Raw genomic sequence first — 20,363 nt, 5'->3', positions numbered from 1 at the left:
AAGGTGATGGGGAAACCACTGAGGAGCTGGACAGACATGAACACACAAGCAATGGAGAGACATGAACACATTTGCATTGGGGAGTTATTGGAGGCAAAGAGCCCAGATAAGCTACCACATTTTTCCAAGAAAGAAAGACAGCTTGAAATAAAATGGAAGTAAATGTACTATTAGCAATGGAGTAAAGAGAGAAATTTTGAGACATTTAGAAGACGGAAGCCACAATATTTGTTGACTGGACGCCAAGAAATGGAGGGAAGAGTCTAAAATGCTTCCAAAATTTCATACTGGTGACTTGGGGGATGGAAGTGCACACCTGGAGATGGAGTTAACAAATTTGATTTGGTTCGTTTTAGAATTTGAGACACTAGGGGGCGCTTGGGTGGCTCAGTTGGTTAAGCCACTGACTTTGGCTCAGGTCATGATATCGTGGTTCTAGAGTTCCAGCTCCATGTCGGCCTCCAGGCTGACACCTCAGGGCCTGGAGCCTGCTTCAGATTCTGTGTCACTCTCTCTGTCCCTCCCCTGTTCACATTGTGTCTATCTCTCTCAAAAAAAGAAGTAAACATTAAACAAATTTTTTTTTAGAGTTTGAGACACTAGGGGCACCTGGATGGCTCAGTCGGTTCAGTGTCCAATTCTTGATTTTGACCCAGGTCATGATCCCAGGGTTGTGGGACCAAGTATGGCATTGAGCGCCTCACTGACCGTGGAGCCTCTTGAGATTCTCTCTTTCTCCCTCTGCCCCTTCCCCACTTGTGTACACTCTCTCTCTTTAAAAAAAAAAAAGAATTTGAGACACTAGAGGAAAAACATCTCGTTGGAGAAATGTATGCAGTGGGATACACAGGCCTGGAGATAGGGAGTGAAGATCAAAATGCACACACAGTCAGGACTCCTGGGTGGCTTACTTAGTTAAGCATCTGACTCCAGCTCAGGTCATGACCTCATGGTTCCGGAGTTCAAGTCGCACAGCAGACTCTCTGCTGTCAGCACAGAGCCCACTTCAGGTCCTCTGTCCCCCTTTCTCTGCCCCTCCCCAACTTGTATGTTCTCTCTCAAAAAAAAAAAAAAAAAATTAAAAAATGTATACACACTAATTTCAAATAGATTATTTAGAAGTCTCAAAGGAAAGTATTTCCTGAATTCAGACCAATATCTATAACTGGTATACCTTCAAGATGAAAGACTTCGTTTAGCATGTTACCATGAAGGTAAAGCAGGTACTTCTGCCACAGAACTCAGCATTGGAACTATATCCTTCAGCCTGGGGATCAAATGTGCATTATATTTCCTGGTAAATATAGCAGCCAATAATTTAGATATGGTAATCTTATTGTTCCATCCCAATAACCTAATAGCTTTTGCCATGTAATCTGAGCCAGGACAGGTCGTATAAGAAAGGAGAAAGAAGACTCATACGACCATGGAAACAACTCAAGTGTCTATAATCAGGAAGAGACAGAGATAAATTGTGGCCTTGTCAAATGCTGAGTCTCAAACAAATGAATCACAGCTTCATGGAACACAGCTTCACTGGAAACAAGGTGAATTTAAAAAAAAAAAAAAAAAGTAAGTTCAAGAAGACTAAGACATACCAGTTTTATAAAGTTGCAAATATGCAACATTAAACAAACTATTTATAAATATGTACATATAAAAAAAATATAAATATGTACATATCCTGGAGGACATTTTAAAAGTCAAGAGAATGATATATACAAAATTTAGGATGGGGTTATTTGGAGGGCAGGAAGGAAGAAAGGGAACTGGGAAGGAGCATACAAGTGGCTTCAACAGTATCCATAATGTTCTATTTCTTTGGATAGGTGGCAACTTAACAAGCATTCATTTTATTTTTATGTTTTATACTTTACATTTATATTACATACATTCTTTTACATATATGTCAAGCATTATAAATAATTTTTAAGGAAGTTATCTGACTTAAAGAGGATCCTATCATATGCCAAAAACACACTTCCAGTCCTAAGGCTTGACATCTACCTAACACAAGAGCATCTTCATTTTTTTGAAATCTTTCCAAAAACAAAGACACTTTACAAATAAGGGACATACTGCAGTCATCGGTGTCATCTTTTCATCAACTTTCCCCATAAAATAGTGCACTCTGGCTAACTCCACACCGTAACTCACAAACCACGTTAAGCAACAATGACTTAAAGGATACCTGTCTGCGGTGACAATAAGCCAAGTCTTTTTGAGAAATAAAATATAAAACAACATGCACAAGGTATAAAAAGAGTATAAGAGGACATTGTAGAGAATACGAAAAGGGACTTGAAAAAATTAGGAAAAAAGAAACAGAAAGCACCTTAGAGTAAGAAGAATCAGATATAAACCATACATAATCTTGCAATTTAAAAAAAATATTTAAAAGAACATCCAGGTGTCCTTAGGATTCTCTGAATTATTTAAAAATGTATCAAGACTGTGCCAAATATTAGAAACTAGAGAAGATACTTACAAAGTCATCTCCTGAGTCGGCTCCCATAGAGGCAACCGATTCCTTGCTCACTGACCGTGGGATCCGAGTAGCACCTCCTGGCCTCTGGGCCACAGCAGTCTCTTCTGCTATTTTCTTCTTTAGCTTTGCAAACATTTTTGCTGTGTGGCTATCCTGCACTGATGACCAGCTTTTGAAACCACCACAGTAGTCTAGTCCTTAGGCCAGCAACCAGGACTTCAGAGACTGGTGCCTAAAAAGTTCCAGACATCCGAGATAGCTGCATTCCCACTTAAATGTGGGCCAACGGCTTATAGAACACAGTATCTAGAAATCAGATGAAGGAGAGATCTAAGTTAAACACAGGAGAGATTTCACAACTGACTTGCTATGTTAAGCTTCAGGTTTCAAAATTAAGTTTCCTAATTTTACATGTACATTTAACAGAACACAATTGCTAAACATTGAAAAAGCACTTGGGTACTTCATATGCATAAACAGGTAAGGAAATCCAGTCTTGAGAAGATGAGGTAATCTGCCAAAGAGTGTGTGGTTAAGTGGAAGGGCTGGTATTTGAACCGAGGACTCTGACTCACAAGTCCTTACTCTTTCTTTATTACACCACGTTGGCTATGGCATATAGCACACTTTAGTAAAATTTCCCAGAGTACACACTAACATCACATCATGGCTTGGAATCCTTCCCCCAATATTAAGTTTAACTACAGTTTACTTTTTTTTTTTTAAGATGACGACAGAAATATGTAACTCAATATGGGGATAAAGGTGTAACATTCTAATGTTCTAAGATGGTTTGCAATCAGCTGTTCACTAGAAAAAGCCGACAACCTAGAAAAAAAACCCCGCAAGCCAGACAACTATACTATAAAGCACCAGATACCTTTACACATTTCCTGGAAATGCTGCATGGTTCTCTTTAAGGGTGATTAAAATGACCTGAAATCAGGGGCGCCTGGGTGGCTCAGTCGGTTGAACGTCCGACTTCGGCTCAGGGCATGATCTCACGGTTTGTGGATTTGAGTCCCTCATTGGGCTCTGTGCTGACAGCTCAGAGCCTGGAGCCTGCTTCAGATTCTGTGTCCCCCTCTCTCTCTGCCCCTCCCTGCCCCTGCACACACTCTGCTTTCTCTCTCTCTCAAAAATAAATAAACATTAAAAAAAAATGACCTGAAATCGGTTTCTTCTTAAGAATGTTTTACACGAGATTCAAATGTTTTTTCCTCCCGGTGTGGTATGAAACACTAATATTCCAGTTCCAACCTTGACTTATATCCATGTTTTGTGGAGGATACCTAAGCTCTGCTCTAAGGTCTACAAATGACTTCTGAGCACTTCAGATTATCCATTTAAGTCTGTACAACTCTTCAATGTCTGTAAACCACCTACTCACCTGGCTTATCTGCCAGATTTAAAACAGCTTGGAGGTCAAAGCATTCTGTCCTGCATGAAAACAAAGATAAAACGCGTTGGGTATTTCAAGTGTAAGGCTAAAATGTTGGGGGGGAAATGGAAGAGGAGACAGGGAGGATTAACCAGGGGACAGAGGGGAGAATCTGTCACTGCAACAATCCTCAGTGGGCGACCTTCCTTCACCCTGGTCTCCTTTGCATTTGTGATCTTTCCAAGACCTGCACTAACAGGCACAAAGAATAGAATCTCTCACTGGTGCCTAAATTCACTTCACCTTGGGAGCCCTAAGCAAAACCAACTTGAATGAAAGAAATTAAGGTTTCCCAGGGTATTTATTTCTCAGTTGATTCTGGCAGTCACACATTGTTTACCTGGCCACACCGGGGGCCGTCCAGTCACAGAGACTTGACTTACACTAAGAACGTCGCTGAGAAAAAGAATGGCTAAATTGGGTAAAAGACAGCTGCCTAACGCCCAGGGAGGCAGGCAGGTAACTTGCTAAGGGAGTCTGGATCCCACTCATTCAGGCTCCTTCGAGAACCTGCCTTTGGACTGTCAGAGAAAAGAGGGACCCAAACGTCTCTCCCATTTGACAGCAAGGAAACTGAGACCCAGAGAGGAGTGACTTGTCCAAGGTTGCTCGGGGGGAATCCTGAAACTTACGGGTTCCAGACTCCCAGGCCCGGCAGCCCCTGGGCCCCCACCCCCGCCCTTTCAGAACCCTGGCACCGCCCCCCGCCTTGGGTCTTGGGCAACCCCGTCCGGGCCGCTCTGGGGGGCAGACCGGGGCCACCGGGAAAATGAGGGGTCTGCTGGCATTTCCAGCCCCCGCCCGCGCACCTGCCGCTCTCTGGGCAGCCGGCAGAGCCCCGCCTCCGGGACCTCTCGCGAACGCCGGCCCGCGTCACCAGCCCCCACGGCCGGCCGGCTAGCAAAGCAGCGACCCGGAACCGCACCTCCACCAGCGCTCCGGAAGTGGCTGCGTGCGGGGCGGGCCTGCCGTGCGCATGCGCCCGCTCGCGGTCTCCGCGAACGACTTCCAGATCTTTGGGGCGGCGGTTGGGACGGAGCCGCTGGAGGGCGCGGGCGCGAGGCCGGGCGCTCGTTGAGGCCGGCCTGCCACGTCAGCCAGAGGACCGACATGTGGACGATGACTGGGTGGCCAAAGCCTTTCTTGTTGTTGTTGTTGTTGTTGTTTTAAGGGGGCGGTGCGGAGCGGGGGGAGTGGGAGGAGCCTGCTGGCAGAAGGGGAATCCCCCAATTGGTGCCGTGGGGCCAGCGTGTGCTGTGAGGTTTAGAAACCCCGAAGCCGTGACTGCGCTCAGCCGACTGGGAGTTTCCGTTCCGCTCTCCGCATCCCAATCCCACTGCACCGTACACGGCCCTCTTGTCACTTTGTAGTAATCCCTGCAAGCCTGTGGCTCCAGAAACTAGAACTCGGTCTTCGCGCCTGGTGACTGAGTGTTGTAACTTTTGTGCCTATGACCTACTGCAAGTTATACGATTTATATCGCAACCCAGGACACACATAATGTACCATTGATAGAAGCGCTTCCAGAATCAGGCCCTTATATAATGCACTTCGATATACTGCATTTCACTAATAAACAAGCTGGTGGCAGCCCACTCCGTTCATTTCGGATCTGCTAATGGGCCTCCAACTTTCGACAGTTGAGCAAAGTCCAGAGAAGCAAAACTGCCTCGTTCAAAGTTACCCTGCAAATTGGTAGCCTACGTCGGGTCCCTGGACTCCTCAGTGCCAACCAAGACAGACATTCTACACTTAAGTCGCTCTTGTTCTTGACCAAGACCCAAAACCAGCCGGAAAGTCAGCAGCTTCCACCCTCCACCTCCCAAACAATCTTCCCTCCGCGTGTCTCAGTTTTGACCACCGCAAGCAGGGCGGTGGAACAAACCAAGACTAGGACTCCAAAGAAAAACTTATCAACTAGAAGATTAAACATTGAACCTACGGACTTCAAGACAGTCTGAAGTGTCTGAGGTGTTACCTGAAAGAAGCAAACCCTAATAGTTTAGCACGTATGTTGGTAACAATCCTGAAGAAGTACCAAAAATTTTAAGCAAATAATGTTTATTTTTATATTGATGATACACTTAATATACACGTGGATTCAAGATACAAAATTGATTTACAAGAGTTCACATCTGATGAATGTAGTCACATTCCTAAAGAACATTTATCAATGCAAAAATGTTTTCAATACACTGACAACAAAAATCAAATATTCTGTAATCTTATTTTTCAATAAACATCAAAACAACGTTTAACTTTCCATCCTCTAGCGTTTAAGTGCCCTTAAGGTGGCAGGCACTGTAACAGAAGAAAACATTGGAAAGGCAAGGGCTTACTGAATCCACTCTGCAGAATCACAGTGTTTACTCTGAAATTCATTTAGTGAAGTAGTTAGTGAAAGGCTTGCTATCCTTTATGACAAATCACATATCATACAAGAGTCAAAAGTGATGAATTCAAGGAAATAACATGTTTCAGTAACTTCTCAGTTTCTAAAATCTATGAAGTACTAATCATAACAGACACAGCAGTAAAAGGCTACTGAAAAGGAACACAACAGGAAAACATCTTTAGGAGTATGTATGTATGGCTTAAGCAATTCAGAAACACAACAAATAAGACTTTCACAATACCACAAATGCTCAAGTCAGATGATAATTGACGATATAATTTTCCCCCTTAGTCATTGGTAGTAAACAGCCCCTTCAAAATTTATTCTACTGGTAACATATAAAACTAATGAATCCAAATGGTTTGCTGTCTCACAGAGCTGAGTTGATGAATTTTGATCTAAAATATTAACCCACGATACTAAAAATTTAATACAAATGAGCAACAAGACTATGTCTCAAGGATTACAGTGATTTATCAATAGCTAGATAGGCAACCGAATAGCTTCGTTATTTGCACACGGATTAGCAGCACTTGGATAAGAACTGTTACATGAAAATTATTGTGCTTCAATCTCTTGAGGAGAGCTAATAGATATAACTCTATAATCCCTATAGTGTTACAATTCTATAACATTTCAGTTACAGACAAGCACAATTTTTAAAAAGTATTTCACACTACCACAAAATCAAGTAATTGTATTCTCCAAATGTAATTTCTGCTATGATTGAAACAAGGGCATTTATGCCTGATATCCATAAGCTAGATAGTAGGTTCACCATTATTTTCAGGGAAAAAGATCAAACACAACTTATTTTAACTCCTATTTGATTAGCTTAACTTTTAGTGATGATCTGAATAAAGAAAAAGGATATATTCAACTTGACAATGGAAACTGATCAGAGAAAATAACAATGTGGACTGAAATGACAATAATCTTTAAGAAATGATTTATAACTGCTTAATCTGATTCAATGATTAATAAAACCACTATTTGTACTGGTGCTACACATGAAGATAACCTATTTGGATAATTTCCTTTACTTGTAAGCTCTACTGTGAAAATGTTAGGGCATTGTATCTGCCTAAGTCCTGTCTACCTCAACTGGGAGAAGTGTCCAAAATATAAGACTCTCTGATTGTTAAACAGCAAGGTTTATTAAAAACAAACAAAAAAATCATTGGAGAACTAGCCATATGGTCTATGTGGCAAAAGGAATGTATCCAGAGAACTAGAAAAAGCTACAAAGTCCTCAAATATTTTACTGAACCGTTAAATTTATTTTTAATAAGATACTAAGAGCTAAAACACACACACACACACACACACACACACACACACACACACACACACAGACACTCTCATTCTTCAGGAAATAATAAAAATTCTTATTGCCCTAAACATTCTAAGTAATTTTTTTTCTGCAGATCTTTAATACACCATAACACATAATTTAGGAGGAAGTCATGACATGCAAAGGGAGGGCAGGAATAAAAAATTTTTAAACGCAGTGGTTATTTTTCTATGGTTTGGAAGTATTTACTTTGGGATTATCATAATATCATTTCACATTTTATAGTAGTTGATCATATTGATTTGATGTTTGAGAAAACAAATTTTAATGTTCACAAACCTTAATCTTCATCACAGACAAGTGTACATTCACAACAGCTTCAGAAAAGAATGCTAGTGATAAAGAAAATTTAAATACTGTTTACTGCAGACCTGTAGGAAGGCTAGCTATAATTCCTGATCTCATTCTGAAAGTGATAAAATCACTCCACTCTATTAACTTTCATTCCATAAGCCTATCAGAAAAGTAAAAGTCTGAACCCTGAAATTACCAGTATCTCAATAAACAATACTATGCCCAAAAAGATGATTGTCTAGGAAAATATTCCTAATATGTAGTATGTTTTACGATCAATTTCAGGCTTAAGTGAATCTGGAGTGCAGAATTAATAAGATATACTTCAAACTATTAAAAAACTCTGAATCTAACTGTTTGAATAATGTTTTTAAAAAATCACACTGCTGACAGTAGTTTGAGAAGTAATAACTTTTAAAGAAAACACAAAAGAAATTAACAAAAATATTTTAAAATTAAGAAATGGGGTTTCAGTGATTAATAACAATGTTATACAGAAATGGTATTCTCAAAAGCTACACCAACCTAATAAGTGAAAAATACCAATTTTAGCTTAAGAAAACATTTCATATTTACAGACATATTTCTATGGCACCAACAAATTAGTTTAATTTAATGCATGTATCTTTACTCAATTTAAGGGTATGTCCCCCTACGTTATCCTGACACCCTTCCCTTTGATAGGTGATTGATTCCATTCACACATCAATTATTTTTCCCTAAACACAAGGCATGCTTAATTAGTCTGCTCAAAAACTCAGTGAAGCTGGAACACAGTGTAATAGAGTGTTTTGAAATTTTAGTTTGAGGAAGATGAATTGCCTTTTTTTTTTTAAAGGCAAAGTGGTCACGTTATCCAGGAAACACTGGGAGGTTCAGCATGAATAGGAATAGCATATCAAGGTCTAAGAGCCCAGAATGGGGGAAAGGGCTTGGCTTCCTAAGCATTCTTACCTTATTTAACTGCCAAGTAACTGGCTTTACGACTGTTAAAGACAGAGGTCATAGTCACAATGTCAATCTCATCTACTGCACTTTTTGTTGCTGCTCCTTTCCTCAAATTAATGTCCATACTGCGCCTGAGTCAGTTCTGTGAATTTTAAATAGCATAACATCTGCTCTGCTACTCCAACTGCAATATATGATTTGGTTACTAAAACAACAGAATGTTAGACACTATGGACATTTTCACTGACTTTCCAGAAATAGCACATTACCAAATTTTAAGATTTACTCAAGAAAAAGGCAATTATAACTTTATATTAAATTTAATACTGTAATTGAGAAGTGTTATGAATAGTTGGGATTTTTATTACAAAATATAGTGAAGAGGCAAATGTGACATTTGTTGGGTGGTAAAACTAACTTCTCTATTTAAGAAAATTTAATATTATATCAAACAGATTCAGTCTCTGAAAAATAATGGAGCAAACAGTTGTTTTGCAGTTATATTTTATCATGCAAAAATAACCTCTACTTAATTTTTGCGGTGAATGTATTCAAGTGTGTATTAAACATCTCCCACACTCTTCCATGCAAATATACATGCCAGGTGAAGACAGGAGTAACTGAGAATCGATGCTCTATGATATTCCATAGGTTCACATGTTGGCACTGCACATATTTACTATCGTCTAAGAGGATATCCCCCCGCCCCCCCCCACCCCCATCATTCTTGGTAGCGGTTTGGAGGCCCGGATTTTATAGCACGCCATGCATCTAATATTAAGACTCCTATTTCATGTGTGAATATATCATCAATTTGCAGAACACAAGTGGTCTCATAGAGACAAAGAAATACGACTGGAGGCATTTTATTCACTGCAAGCATTTCCTCAGATGAGCCTACTCATCTCTGATATGCAACTCCAATAAGAAAAATCTAGAGTAGGAAATGCCAAGACAGGACTAAATTAATCACAGCTGCTGCAAATATACAGATTAATACTCTCCTGTTCCTTATTAAATCCCACCCCACCGAGGTAAAGCTTTCCCCTTGCTAATAATGCCCCTTTCTCTGCCTCACAGAGACAGATATAAAATGAGACACATTGGTGAAAAAACTGTTCCAAAATTAAAATTTAGCATCAGGTATGGGCATGGCAACTATAAAACAAATCTCTCAATTTAAAGGACAGTTTCCTATCTATCTTGAAATGTGATCAAAGTCATTTTTCCACAGCCCCTTAATTCTTAATATAAATACTACTCAGTAATAATACTCAACTATGGGTCAAGAAAATAAAGGACTAATATAGCTTAAGAACCTGCTGGTGTCTCCATTTCACACACCAAGGTTTTTCAGGTTTATATCACTAATTTGTCATCAGTTTAAATGGAAATTGGCAAATGATTTAAAGCTAAGAATATCCTGCTTTCTTTTAAGGTTTTCATATCCTAATTCCAACTCCAAATTAGCCAATTTTACCCAAACACAAGCCCCTCAAAATAGAGGCTCGTGAATGAGATACAGCCACAACCTAATTACAGCAGCATGAACAATGCCACTATGATGTCCTCACAGAACTTAAATAAATTCAGCCCACAATGGGTATGGGTATATAATATACACATACTGTATCACTGCATACCAATATATTTACAAATATGTACATATATACAAAAAAGTATACACAGAGATTGCATTTAGCATCACAAAAATATACACATGCGATTACAAATAAAATAGGATTTTCAAATAAATAAGGTCAACAAAAGAGCCCTCAATGTAAATACCCTTTATACTCTCCAAACACACACAGCAACATACACACCCAAAATATCACCAGGAGATTCATACCATTCATATTCGTATCAAATCTTTTTACTCACTTAGGGTAGGGAGGTGGTTCTGAATCACTGGCACTAGCCAAGTCTACACACCTTGGCACCTTACTCTATTTCCAGTCCAGAATGTTCTGCATATATCAGGCTGATTACAAGTCCCCGTGGATTACTACAAGATTTTTCAACTGAGTCCAAATCCCTTCTAAGAGACAAAGTTACGAAGTCATACTGGTCAGAGATTCAAGTTGGAGAAGAAAGCTAAAGAAAACCCCACAATTGCTATATGAATCAGATTGGATGCTTTTTCCTCAATGAAACTCAGTACAATTACCACCTAATCTGTTTCAGAGAATTCTATTACAAGAAGAAAATAAGGGGCAGTAGCCACAAGTAAGGAAAAAAAGAAAACCCAGATCCTCTATCAGGAAAATTTCAGCCACGACTAGATTGCACTTTGCTTCTATAATCTCAAAACATTTCAACTTGGTAAAAATATAAAGGGTACAATAAATTCTATGTGCTTTGAGAGGTTTTGAGAGCACCACTTCCTAGGAGGAAAACACACACACACACACATACAAAAAATATATCCTGGCTAGAATCAAGACTAAATTGTTTGGCTTGGGGATTTCTTATAATTAATAAAAATTTGCGAGGGATGACTGATTTCCTGGTTTCAATATTTGATATAATTTTAAAATACCATAACCTTTTGTGCCAAAATATAAATCTCTAATTATTCTTTTCTTGTTCATTATAGAAATCAACCTGAGCTACTAGTAAGACTGGGCTGAGGTTAGGAGATTTGAGTTTCAGCTCTAGCTCTGCCACTATGAATAAACCTATAGTTTTTTGGGGTCTCAGATTTCTCTTCTGAGAAAGAGATAAAATAGTTGCTTTACCAGCTTCAGAAATACATAATTAATGAAAGAGAAAATAATTCCGTTGTGCTTAACATTGTTTTGTATGTAAGTGACTTCTCGCAATCTTACGCTTTGTTTCGTTTGCAGCGATTCTTAAGGGAGGTGAGAGACTATCAGAATCTCCAGGGGGAGTTTGTGTGTTTGAAAACAAAGAAGTGCTTTTTCCCATTGCTTTGCTTTGTTCTTAGTTCCAATGTTTAAATTTCTATGAATTCTAAAATTAAATAAATAAAGGGCTTAATATTTTTATATTTATAAAGGGGAACAGTATGCATTGAAAAAGAGATTATTTGCCATCGTCTATAGGTGATTGTCCTTTTATATTTCTTTTTCCTTGATTAAAGTAATGTCTTAAAATGTAGAAGCTGGGTGATGGGTATAAAACAATTTGCTAAATTCTATGTTTGCCTAAAGTTTTCACAATAAAAAGTGTAAAAAAAAAAAACCATGAAGTGTTTGCACAAATGTAATCTCAATAAGGCCTACCCTGATCACTCACTGTTCGTCCAGAAACAATTGAATCGTTTCCCTTACCATGCTCAAATTTTCCTCATACTACTTATAACTGTCTAATATAAATTTACTTACTTATTCTGTTTATTGCCTGGCTTCTCCTCATAAAATGTAAGCTTCATGAAGACAAGGAATTTTAAACCTAATTTGTTTGCTTTCCCAATGCCTAGACCAAAATCTGGAGTCTAGCTGTTGTTCAGTACCATGTTCTTTTGAAGGCATGAATGAAACAACGGTTTAGAATTTTCTAGCACAGTTTTCCTCTCTTGAAGATTCAAGATCACTTTGGCTCACTTTAGATTTTTAACTACCAATAGGAAATTACTATCAACTCAAGAAACAATGTCATCATCTAAACTTGTGATTTCTAAGACCCTTTGTTCTTGGACAAACATGTTTCTAATTGCAAAAGCTCTAATTTCTTCAAGAGATTAGTTTTTACATTAACTGAGACCCAAATACTTTCGTGAATAAAGAAAAGTTAAATATGACTTAGAAAAGAAAATGTTTATGCTAAAATCACGGAAACTAGTTTTCCAGGTGGCAGGGGTAGGGAAATGAATTATTTGGAATCCAAATTTTAATTACAGAACCAGAGAACTGAATAGGACCTTGGGTCAATGCCTTTGTTTTATAGATGAGAATACTATAAAACAGAAACATGAAGACACTTGTCAAAGGGCATAAAGCTAGTTACCAAGAAAGCCAGGACAAGAACTCAGGTCTCCTAGTTCTCAGATCAGTGCTCTTTCTGCTAAAAACAGGTAAGAATAAAGCTCAGGAGGATAAATACTATTTTAAGCATCAGAAGTCAGAAAAGTACGTGTTGTTAGGTATGTTACTGGCACAGAACTTCAGGGGAATTGAAACAAGAGGTCAGTCTATTGCTGTAATCCAGGTGAACACTGTTATGGAAGGAAAGCTATTAAGTTTATTAAGGTACTGAAAAATGGGAAAAACAGTCTTTATCTGATAAAGAAAAACAACCCAATGGGCAAAGGAAATCTCCCTCCAGGATAAATTTTCTAAAGCTTTCTCAAATAATGTTTAAAAGAACAAACAAAAATAATGAGAAAAAATTAATGAAATATCACAAAGTCCCCCAAACCTAAGAACAATGATTTCAAGATTTCAGATGAAAAAAATCATCAAATTGGAACAGGTATACGAATGAGTTAGACCCACATAATTTCCTATGCCTGAAATGAAAACCAAGCTAAAAATATTACAGTAAAATTTCCCTAAGGACACAGGAAAGAGGCACCAAAAGCAATCACCTTATGTCCCCTGGAACTGCCAGAGGTAGCATGTGAGCCTGCGCAGAAAATTAGGTAGAAGGGCTTTTGATTCATAGATTTTGGAACTTGAATGCTGCCGAGTCAAAAGAAGGGGGAAAAATCCAAAACATCATAGCTAATGCGTATGAAATTATGAAGGGGATGACAGAGAAGAAAGAACACAAAAATCTTTATATTATATACTGAGTCCTATTTAAAATAATAAAAAAAACTTGTGCATGAATATAAAATATTAAATATAAGGAGTTCTTAAAAATCTTATTTCCAAATTGTCAATGCAAAAGTTACTTCCATTTTAAGCTAAACAATTCAGTTGCCCCCAACTAAAATTACTGACATCTCTGACTTTGAAGTTTCATAAATGTGAACTAGGCAAAAAGATTATAAACTCTGTACTATATGCCACAGCCTTCAATCTGGATAATCTTTAAACCTGATATCATGAATTAAGAGTTTAAATAGAATTCCTCATGGAAAAATCGTATTATGAAACCAACAATCTGATTTTCTGACTGAAATACTTTTTGTCATTTCCAGTATTCAGATTACAAAGAAAAGAAAATGTGCCAGCATAGCTCATGATAACACAGGGATCACACATTCCAAGTGATATTTATCATCTTAAGACTCCAATTAAAAATTTAAGATGCAAATCGATCCTATACAGTTTCCGAAATTGTGACAGTATTTAATGAATTAAATGATTTCAAAAATTGCCTCGATTATTCTTCAAAGAATCATACATTTGACTACCCTACTAAGTTGGAATGAAAAGAAAATATTATGGAAAGACTCTGTTCTTGATTTTTAATAGTCCATGCTGGCTAGTTTCATCTTTGTGAACAATGAGATATTTCCTAAATCCACACATTTAAGGTCCAAGTATAAGAGCTGGATTTTCCTCATTATATAAAAATAAATGATTTACTCTTCTGAGGGTGAGAACAGTGACTGTTTGTGTGTAGGGTTAAATGTTGGAGGTAAGCAGCTGTACCTCAAAACTGAAAAGTAAAAATTCCAAGATTAATTGAGTTTTTTAAAAGACTTGAAAGACTGTATTTTAAAACGGTTACCCTAAAAGTTTGACCAATTTTTTGTTTGTTTTTAAAATGGTGGCCTTAAATTAAAAAAATTAAAACTAAGTAACACCACTATGTGTCTGTCATCACATTATAAAACTGCACCATGTAAAATCTGTGGCAAATGAAAAATTGTTTCAACAAGAGGGTTTTTGTTTTAATAGTCATCTATGGTACTCTCGAGGAACACGTTTCGAACATCCAGAATGGACGCTAATTCCAGAATGTGCTTCTGGAGATGAGGGTTTTCCACTGTTTCATCCCTCGGCAGTTGTGGGTATGATTCTGGATAATTTCGCGTTTCCTGGTAGGCAAAGAAGAGAAAAGTCAAGTTTTATAGTTTAATGAAAGAAGTTATATACAACGTTAACAGCATTAGAAATAACTTAGTATGTCTTTCTTTCCTTCATATTAGTATGATTCTTAATAGTAGTGTATCTGTTGGACATATGAAATTGCTGACATTTGGCCGCTGTGACCTTAAGAAATGACAGTTTCATATAGTTCAACCTAATATATTCATTTAGTGAGTCATTTCACAAGTACTTATTGGGTCCTATCATTTCTGAGCATTCTGTTACTTGTAGAAATCATATAATTCCTACTTGTTATGGGAAAAGTCCTTGCACATACAGGATTTTAACAAGTAATTGTTAAATGAATGAATAAATAGATGTTACAGCAGAACTCAGAATGAGAGGAAAGACATGAGAAGCACTGAAAAAGGCAAATTAATGAGGCTTGGCAATTACTTATATGACGGAGGTATCAAAGATGGCTGACTGTAAGGCTTTAGGAACAGGTGACAAGACAAGAGCCGGGATCCATTGAGAGAAAAAGAGAAGAGAGGAAATAATTTGGAGAGAGTATAAAGCTTCAGGTTTTTGGTATATTTATTTGAAGTAATAAGGTAATACAAATTGAACTGCCCCTCAACAGGAATTCGAAAATTCAAGTCTGCATCTCGGAAGACAGGTGTGAGCAGTATACGTAAACACGCATATAATCTGCATGGAGATAAATATTAAACCAAGAAAATGGATGAGATGTCTGAAAATATTAGCAAGGAGAATGATGAAAAAAAAAAAGAGTCCCTAGAAAGGGAGAAGAAATAATAGCAGGAAAAAAAAAAAAGGAATAGTCAAAGAAAAAGGGAAAAAAACCAACTTTTTGTAATTGCATGGAAGCAAAAGAAAGAGAATTTTAAATATGAGGTTGTTCTCACTTGGAAATTCTTCTTTACTTGGTAATTTCTATATATTATAATTTTGTCACTCATTTAAAATTCCCTGGAGAAATAAGTCACTACTTTTCTATGCATCCCACATGACACTTCATATACTCAAATGTCACTTTTATCTCTCTTCAGCTTGTAGGCTTTATTCATTACAATTATAAAGACCACATTTTTGTATTACCACACTAAATATTATGAGGAGAGACAAAAAAAGAAATGTTCTAAACCCCTAAAAGAAGAAAAAACCAAAAAAACAAGAACTACTGGTGGACTATTGTAAGGTGAACAATTCTCTCAGCTCACACAGGGCTGAGAGATGTTTGAATTCTGACCAAACACCTCCTAGAGTAGAGAAGATTTATCTGTGGAAACAGAGGACATATGAAAGACATCCCAGAAACATCATCCCTTGTCGTATATTGATAAGCTAACATTACTCTAAAATCTACCTTAAAAAGCTTGAAAACAAGCCATGAAAAGGTCAAAGAGGGGTGCTTGGGTGGCTCAGTTGGTTAAGGATCTGAGTTCAGCTCAGGTCATGATCTCATGGTTTGTTAGAGTCCCATATGGGGTGAGTTCATGTCCCACTTTGGGTGAGCTTATGCCCTGCTTCAGGTGAGCTACAGCCCCACTTCAGGTGACCACAAGTAGTGCCACATGGGGTGAACAAGAGCCCTGCTTTGGGTGAACATGAGTCCCACTTCAGGTGAGCCCTGCTTCTCTCTGTTTCTCTCCCTCTCTCTCTGCCCCTCATGGGATTCTCTCTCTCTCTCTCTCTCCTTCTCCCTCTCTCCCTGCCCTTCATTCACTTGTGACCTCTCAAAAAAACAACAAAACAAAACAAAACAAGTCAAAGAAATGTGCAAGTGATTTAACTCCTGCTAAAATAAAGTCCAACATTCTTTAAAGAAAGACAACAAAGTCTAGAATTCAACATCATAAAACTCACAATGCACACACTCTAAGAAAAATTACTAAACATACAAAAAATTAGTAATACAAAACCCCTAACCAGTAGGAAAAGTCATAAAAACAAAGCTGTAAATGATAGAGAATATAGTATTAGCAGACAAGGACTTTAGCTCTTACACATACATTTAAGGGCACAAAGAAAAGAAAATGAGAAGAGAAATGGGAAATATTAAAAGAATCAAACAGAACTTCTAGGAATGAGAAAAATGTAATTCCTGAAATGAAAAACTAAATGGAAAGGATTAACAGCATATTAGATGCTGTGGAAGAAAACATCAGTGAACTTGAAGACATAGCAATAGAAACTGAAACAGAAAGAGACTTTTTTTTAATGAGGAGCAAATGAAGTGATCAGAAGGTTAGTAACAGGTTGTCTAATATATATGTAACTAAGTTCTAGAGACAATGGAGGAAGAGAGAAAAATATTTGAATAAATCAAGTATTCCAAAATATTCCAAAACTATTCCATAGATCCAAGATGCTCAAGGAACCCCAAGAAAAAAAAAAGAATGAAAACCCTATCAAGGTACACAATTACCAAATTATAGGAAATCAATATGAAGAGAAAATCTTAAAATTACTCAGAGAAAAAAGAAAAGACGAATTACAAATCACAGTAATTAATAGAACGGCATTCAGAAAATCAGTAACAATACAAAAACTGTGAACTACATTATAACAGATATTTACAAAACTCTTCATCTGACAATATGACAGTAGCAGCATGTATGTTTATTTCAAGTGCCCATAGAACATTTACCATAATAGATGACAATCCGGATGATAAAGCAAGTCTCAGTAACTTAAAAGGAGGTATATTACTTGACTTACAAGTAGGTATATTACTTGACCACAAAGGAATTAACAGAGAAATCAGTAAGATAATGATAACTTGAATATTTAGATACAAACCAACATATTCCTACATAACCCATGGTTAAAAAAAAATCAAGAGTAACATAAGGACTGTTTCAGAGAAATAAATAATGAAAGAACTAATCACCACCAGAACTGCACTATAAGAAGTGATGAAAGGGGCGCCTGAGTAACTCAGTCAGTTGAGCGTCCAACTTTGGCTCATGTCATGATCTCATGGTTCATGGGTTCAAGCCCCACATCAGGATCAGTGCTGGTAGCTCAGAGCCTGGAGTCTGTTTCAGATTCTGCATCTCCCTTTCCCTCTCTCTCTGCCCCTCCCCTGCTTGTGCTTACACTCTCTCTCAAAAATAAATAAATAAACATTTTTTAAAAAAGAAATGATAAAGAAATTCTATAGTAAGAAAAATGATATCAGATGGAAAATCGAGTACAGAAAGAAATAAAATAAAATAAAGTAAGAAATAAATAAACACACACACACAAAAGTAAAACAACAGAGATAAATCATTAGTGATGTTAACATAAAATTCTAAGACAAAAACTAAACCAAACCTCAATTAATTCAAATGAAGATAAAGGCAGCAGAGAAAGAAAAAAGGTACAAACCACAGTTAGGACAAATAGATAACAAATAATAACATATTTAATTTTTTTTTTTTAATGTTTATTCTTGAGAGAGTGAGTGAGACAGAGCATGAGTAGGGGAGGGACAGAGAGAGAGGGGGACACAGAATCCGAAGCAGGCTCCAGGCTCCGAACTGTCACTACGGAGGCCGATGTAGGGCTCGAACTCACGAACCATGAGATCATGACCTGAGCCAAAGTCAGATGTTCAACTGACTGAGCCACATAGGCGCCCCTAAATAACAGCATTTATTTAAGTCAAGCTATGTTAAAAATTACATTTATTTATTTATTTATTTATTTATTTATTTAATGTTTATTTATTTTTGAGAGAAAGACAGAGTGCGAGTGGGGGAGGAGCAGACAGAGAGGGAGACACAGAATCTGAAGCAGGCTCCAGGCTCCAAGCTGTCAGCACACAGCCCGACGTGGGGCTCGAACTCACAAACCGTGAGATTATGACCTGAGCTGAAGTTGAATGCTTAACTGACTGAGCCACCCCGGTGCCCCTAAAAATTACATTTAATATAAACACAATTCAAAACTAAAAAATGTCAAAGGAAAGGTAGAGATTGTCAAACTAGAAAAAAAAGCAAGACCTAACTAATGCTATTGAAAAGAAATCCACTTCAAATAAATATAAAGAGAGCCATAGGTTAAAGGATGAAAAAAGATTGGTCATGCAAACACAAACCAGGAGAAAACAGGTATAGTCATATTAATATAAACCAAATAGACTACAGATCAAGGAATATTGCCACACATAACAACAGACATTTCATAAATGAAGGGGTAATTTCAACAAGAAGATATAACAACACTACGTATGTATGAACTCAACTTCAGGGGCGCCTGGGTGGCTCAGTCAGTTAAGCGTCCAACTCTTGGTTTTGGCTCAGGTCATGATCTCATTGTTTGCAAGCTCGAGTTCCACGTTGGGCTCTGCACTGTCAGCGCAGAGCCTGCTTGGGATTCTCTCTCCCTCTCTCTCTGACCCTCCCGCACTTGTACTCTCGCTCCCAAAATAAATAAACATAAAACAAATAAAAATAAAAACAGCTTCAAAATGCACAAGCAAAAAACAAAAGTGAAATGAGAAACCAACCAATTCACAATGATAATTAGAGGTTTAGATATTCCCCTGTTAGGGATAGAACAAGCAGACAGAAAATCAGTGAGAATACAGAGGACTTAATACTGCTTCAAACAGTTCAATAACAAATTGAATGAACTGACATTTATATATAACTCCATCTAATAACAGAATACCCATTCTTTTCAAGCACAGATAGAACCTTCATCAAAATAATTCATATGCGGAGTCATAAACACGTCTCAATGAACTTAAAATTATTTAATAACTGTATTTTTTAATTTTTTTAATGTTTATTTATTTTTGAGAGAGAGAGAGAGAGAGACTGAGCACGAGTAGGGGGGTAGGGCAGAGAGAGAGGAAGACACAGAATCTGAAGCAGGCTCCAGGCTCTGAGCTGTTAGCACAGAGCGTGACGCGGGGCTTGAACTCACAAACCACGGGATCATGACCTGAGCTGAAGTTGGACGTTTAACCAACTGAGCCACCCAGGCACCCCTAAACTTAAAATTATTTAAATCATACAACTAAAGCAGTGCTTTAAAGGTAAGTACTTGTATTAGAAGAGAAAAAAGGTTTCAGATCTAAGATAAAAAATACAGAAATTAAAAGGGCAACTTAAAATGAATGTACAGTTGGGGCACTTGGGTAGCTCACTCAGTTGAGCACCCGACTTCGGCTCAGGTCATGATCTCCTGGTTTGTGAGTTCAAGCCCTGCATAGGGCTCTGTGCTGACAGCTCAGAGCCTGGAGTCTGCTTCAGATTCTGTGTCTCCCTCTTTCTCTGCCCCTCCCCTGCTGGTGCTCTGTCTCTCAAAGACAAATAAACATTAAAAAAAATTTTTTTTAAAAGAAGAGAGAAAAGTTTTCAGATCTTAGCTTAAAAATATAGAAATTAAAAGAGGAACTTAAAATGAAAGTACAGTTGGGGCACTTGGGCAGCTCAGTGAGTTGAGTGCCCGACTTTGGCTCAGGTCATGATCTC

At 37.7% G+C, this 20,363-nt stretch overlaps 2 protein-coding genes across 4 annotated transcripts in view; both read right to left on the bottom strand.

The window, feature by feature from the left end:
- The window catches only part of GOLGA1 (golgin A1), a 49,333-nt gene extending 44,460 nt beyond the window's left edge, over positions 1–4,873 (bottom strand). For both annotated transcript variants that reach the window (XM_058694145.1, XM_058694146.1), the window contains exons 1-3: positions 4,739–4,873; positions 3,879–3,928; positions 2,489–2,794 (exon numbers count right to left, since the gene is read on the bottom strand). In XM_058694145.1, coding sequence (XP_058550128.1) covers positions 2,489–2,623 — 135 coding nt within the window. In that variant the 5' untranslated portion in view covers positions 2,624–2,794; positions 3,879–3,928; positions 4,739–4,873. The remainder of the gene's footprint in view (positions 1–2,488; positions 2,795–3,878; positions 3,929–4,738) is intronic.
- Positions 4,874–5,973: 1,100 nt separating this feature from the next.
- Positions 5,974–20,363, bottom strand: part of SCAI (suppressor of cancer cell invasion) — a 154,366-nt gene continuing 139,976 nt past the window's right edge. Inside the window, exons 18-19 of one of the 2 annotated variants that reach the window (XM_058694147.1) lie at positions 7,660–14,876; positions 5,974–7,626 (exon numbers count right to left, since the gene is read on the bottom strand). In XM_058694147.1, the coding sequence (XP_058550130.1) occupies positions 14,730–14,876 (147 nt within the window). In that variant the 3' untranslated portion in view covers positions 5,974–7,626; positions 7,660–14,729. Of the gene's footprint in view, positions 7,627–7,659; positions 14,877–20,363 lie in introns of those variants that run through there. The other variant, XM_058694150.1, reaches the window with a different exon arrangement.

Source organism: Neofelis nebulosa, chromosome 12 (genome assembly GCF_028018385.1).
Source record: "Neofelis nebulosa isolate mNeoNeb1 chromosome 12, mNeoNeb1.pri, whole genome shotgun sequence".
In the NCBI taxonomy this organism is placed as follows: Eukaryota; Metazoa; Chordata; class Mammalia; order Carnivora; family Felidae; genus Neofelis; species Neofelis nebulosa.
The sequence above is the reverse complement of the archived record's forward strand: the minus strand, read 5'-3'. Positions and strand labels throughout refer to the sequence as shown.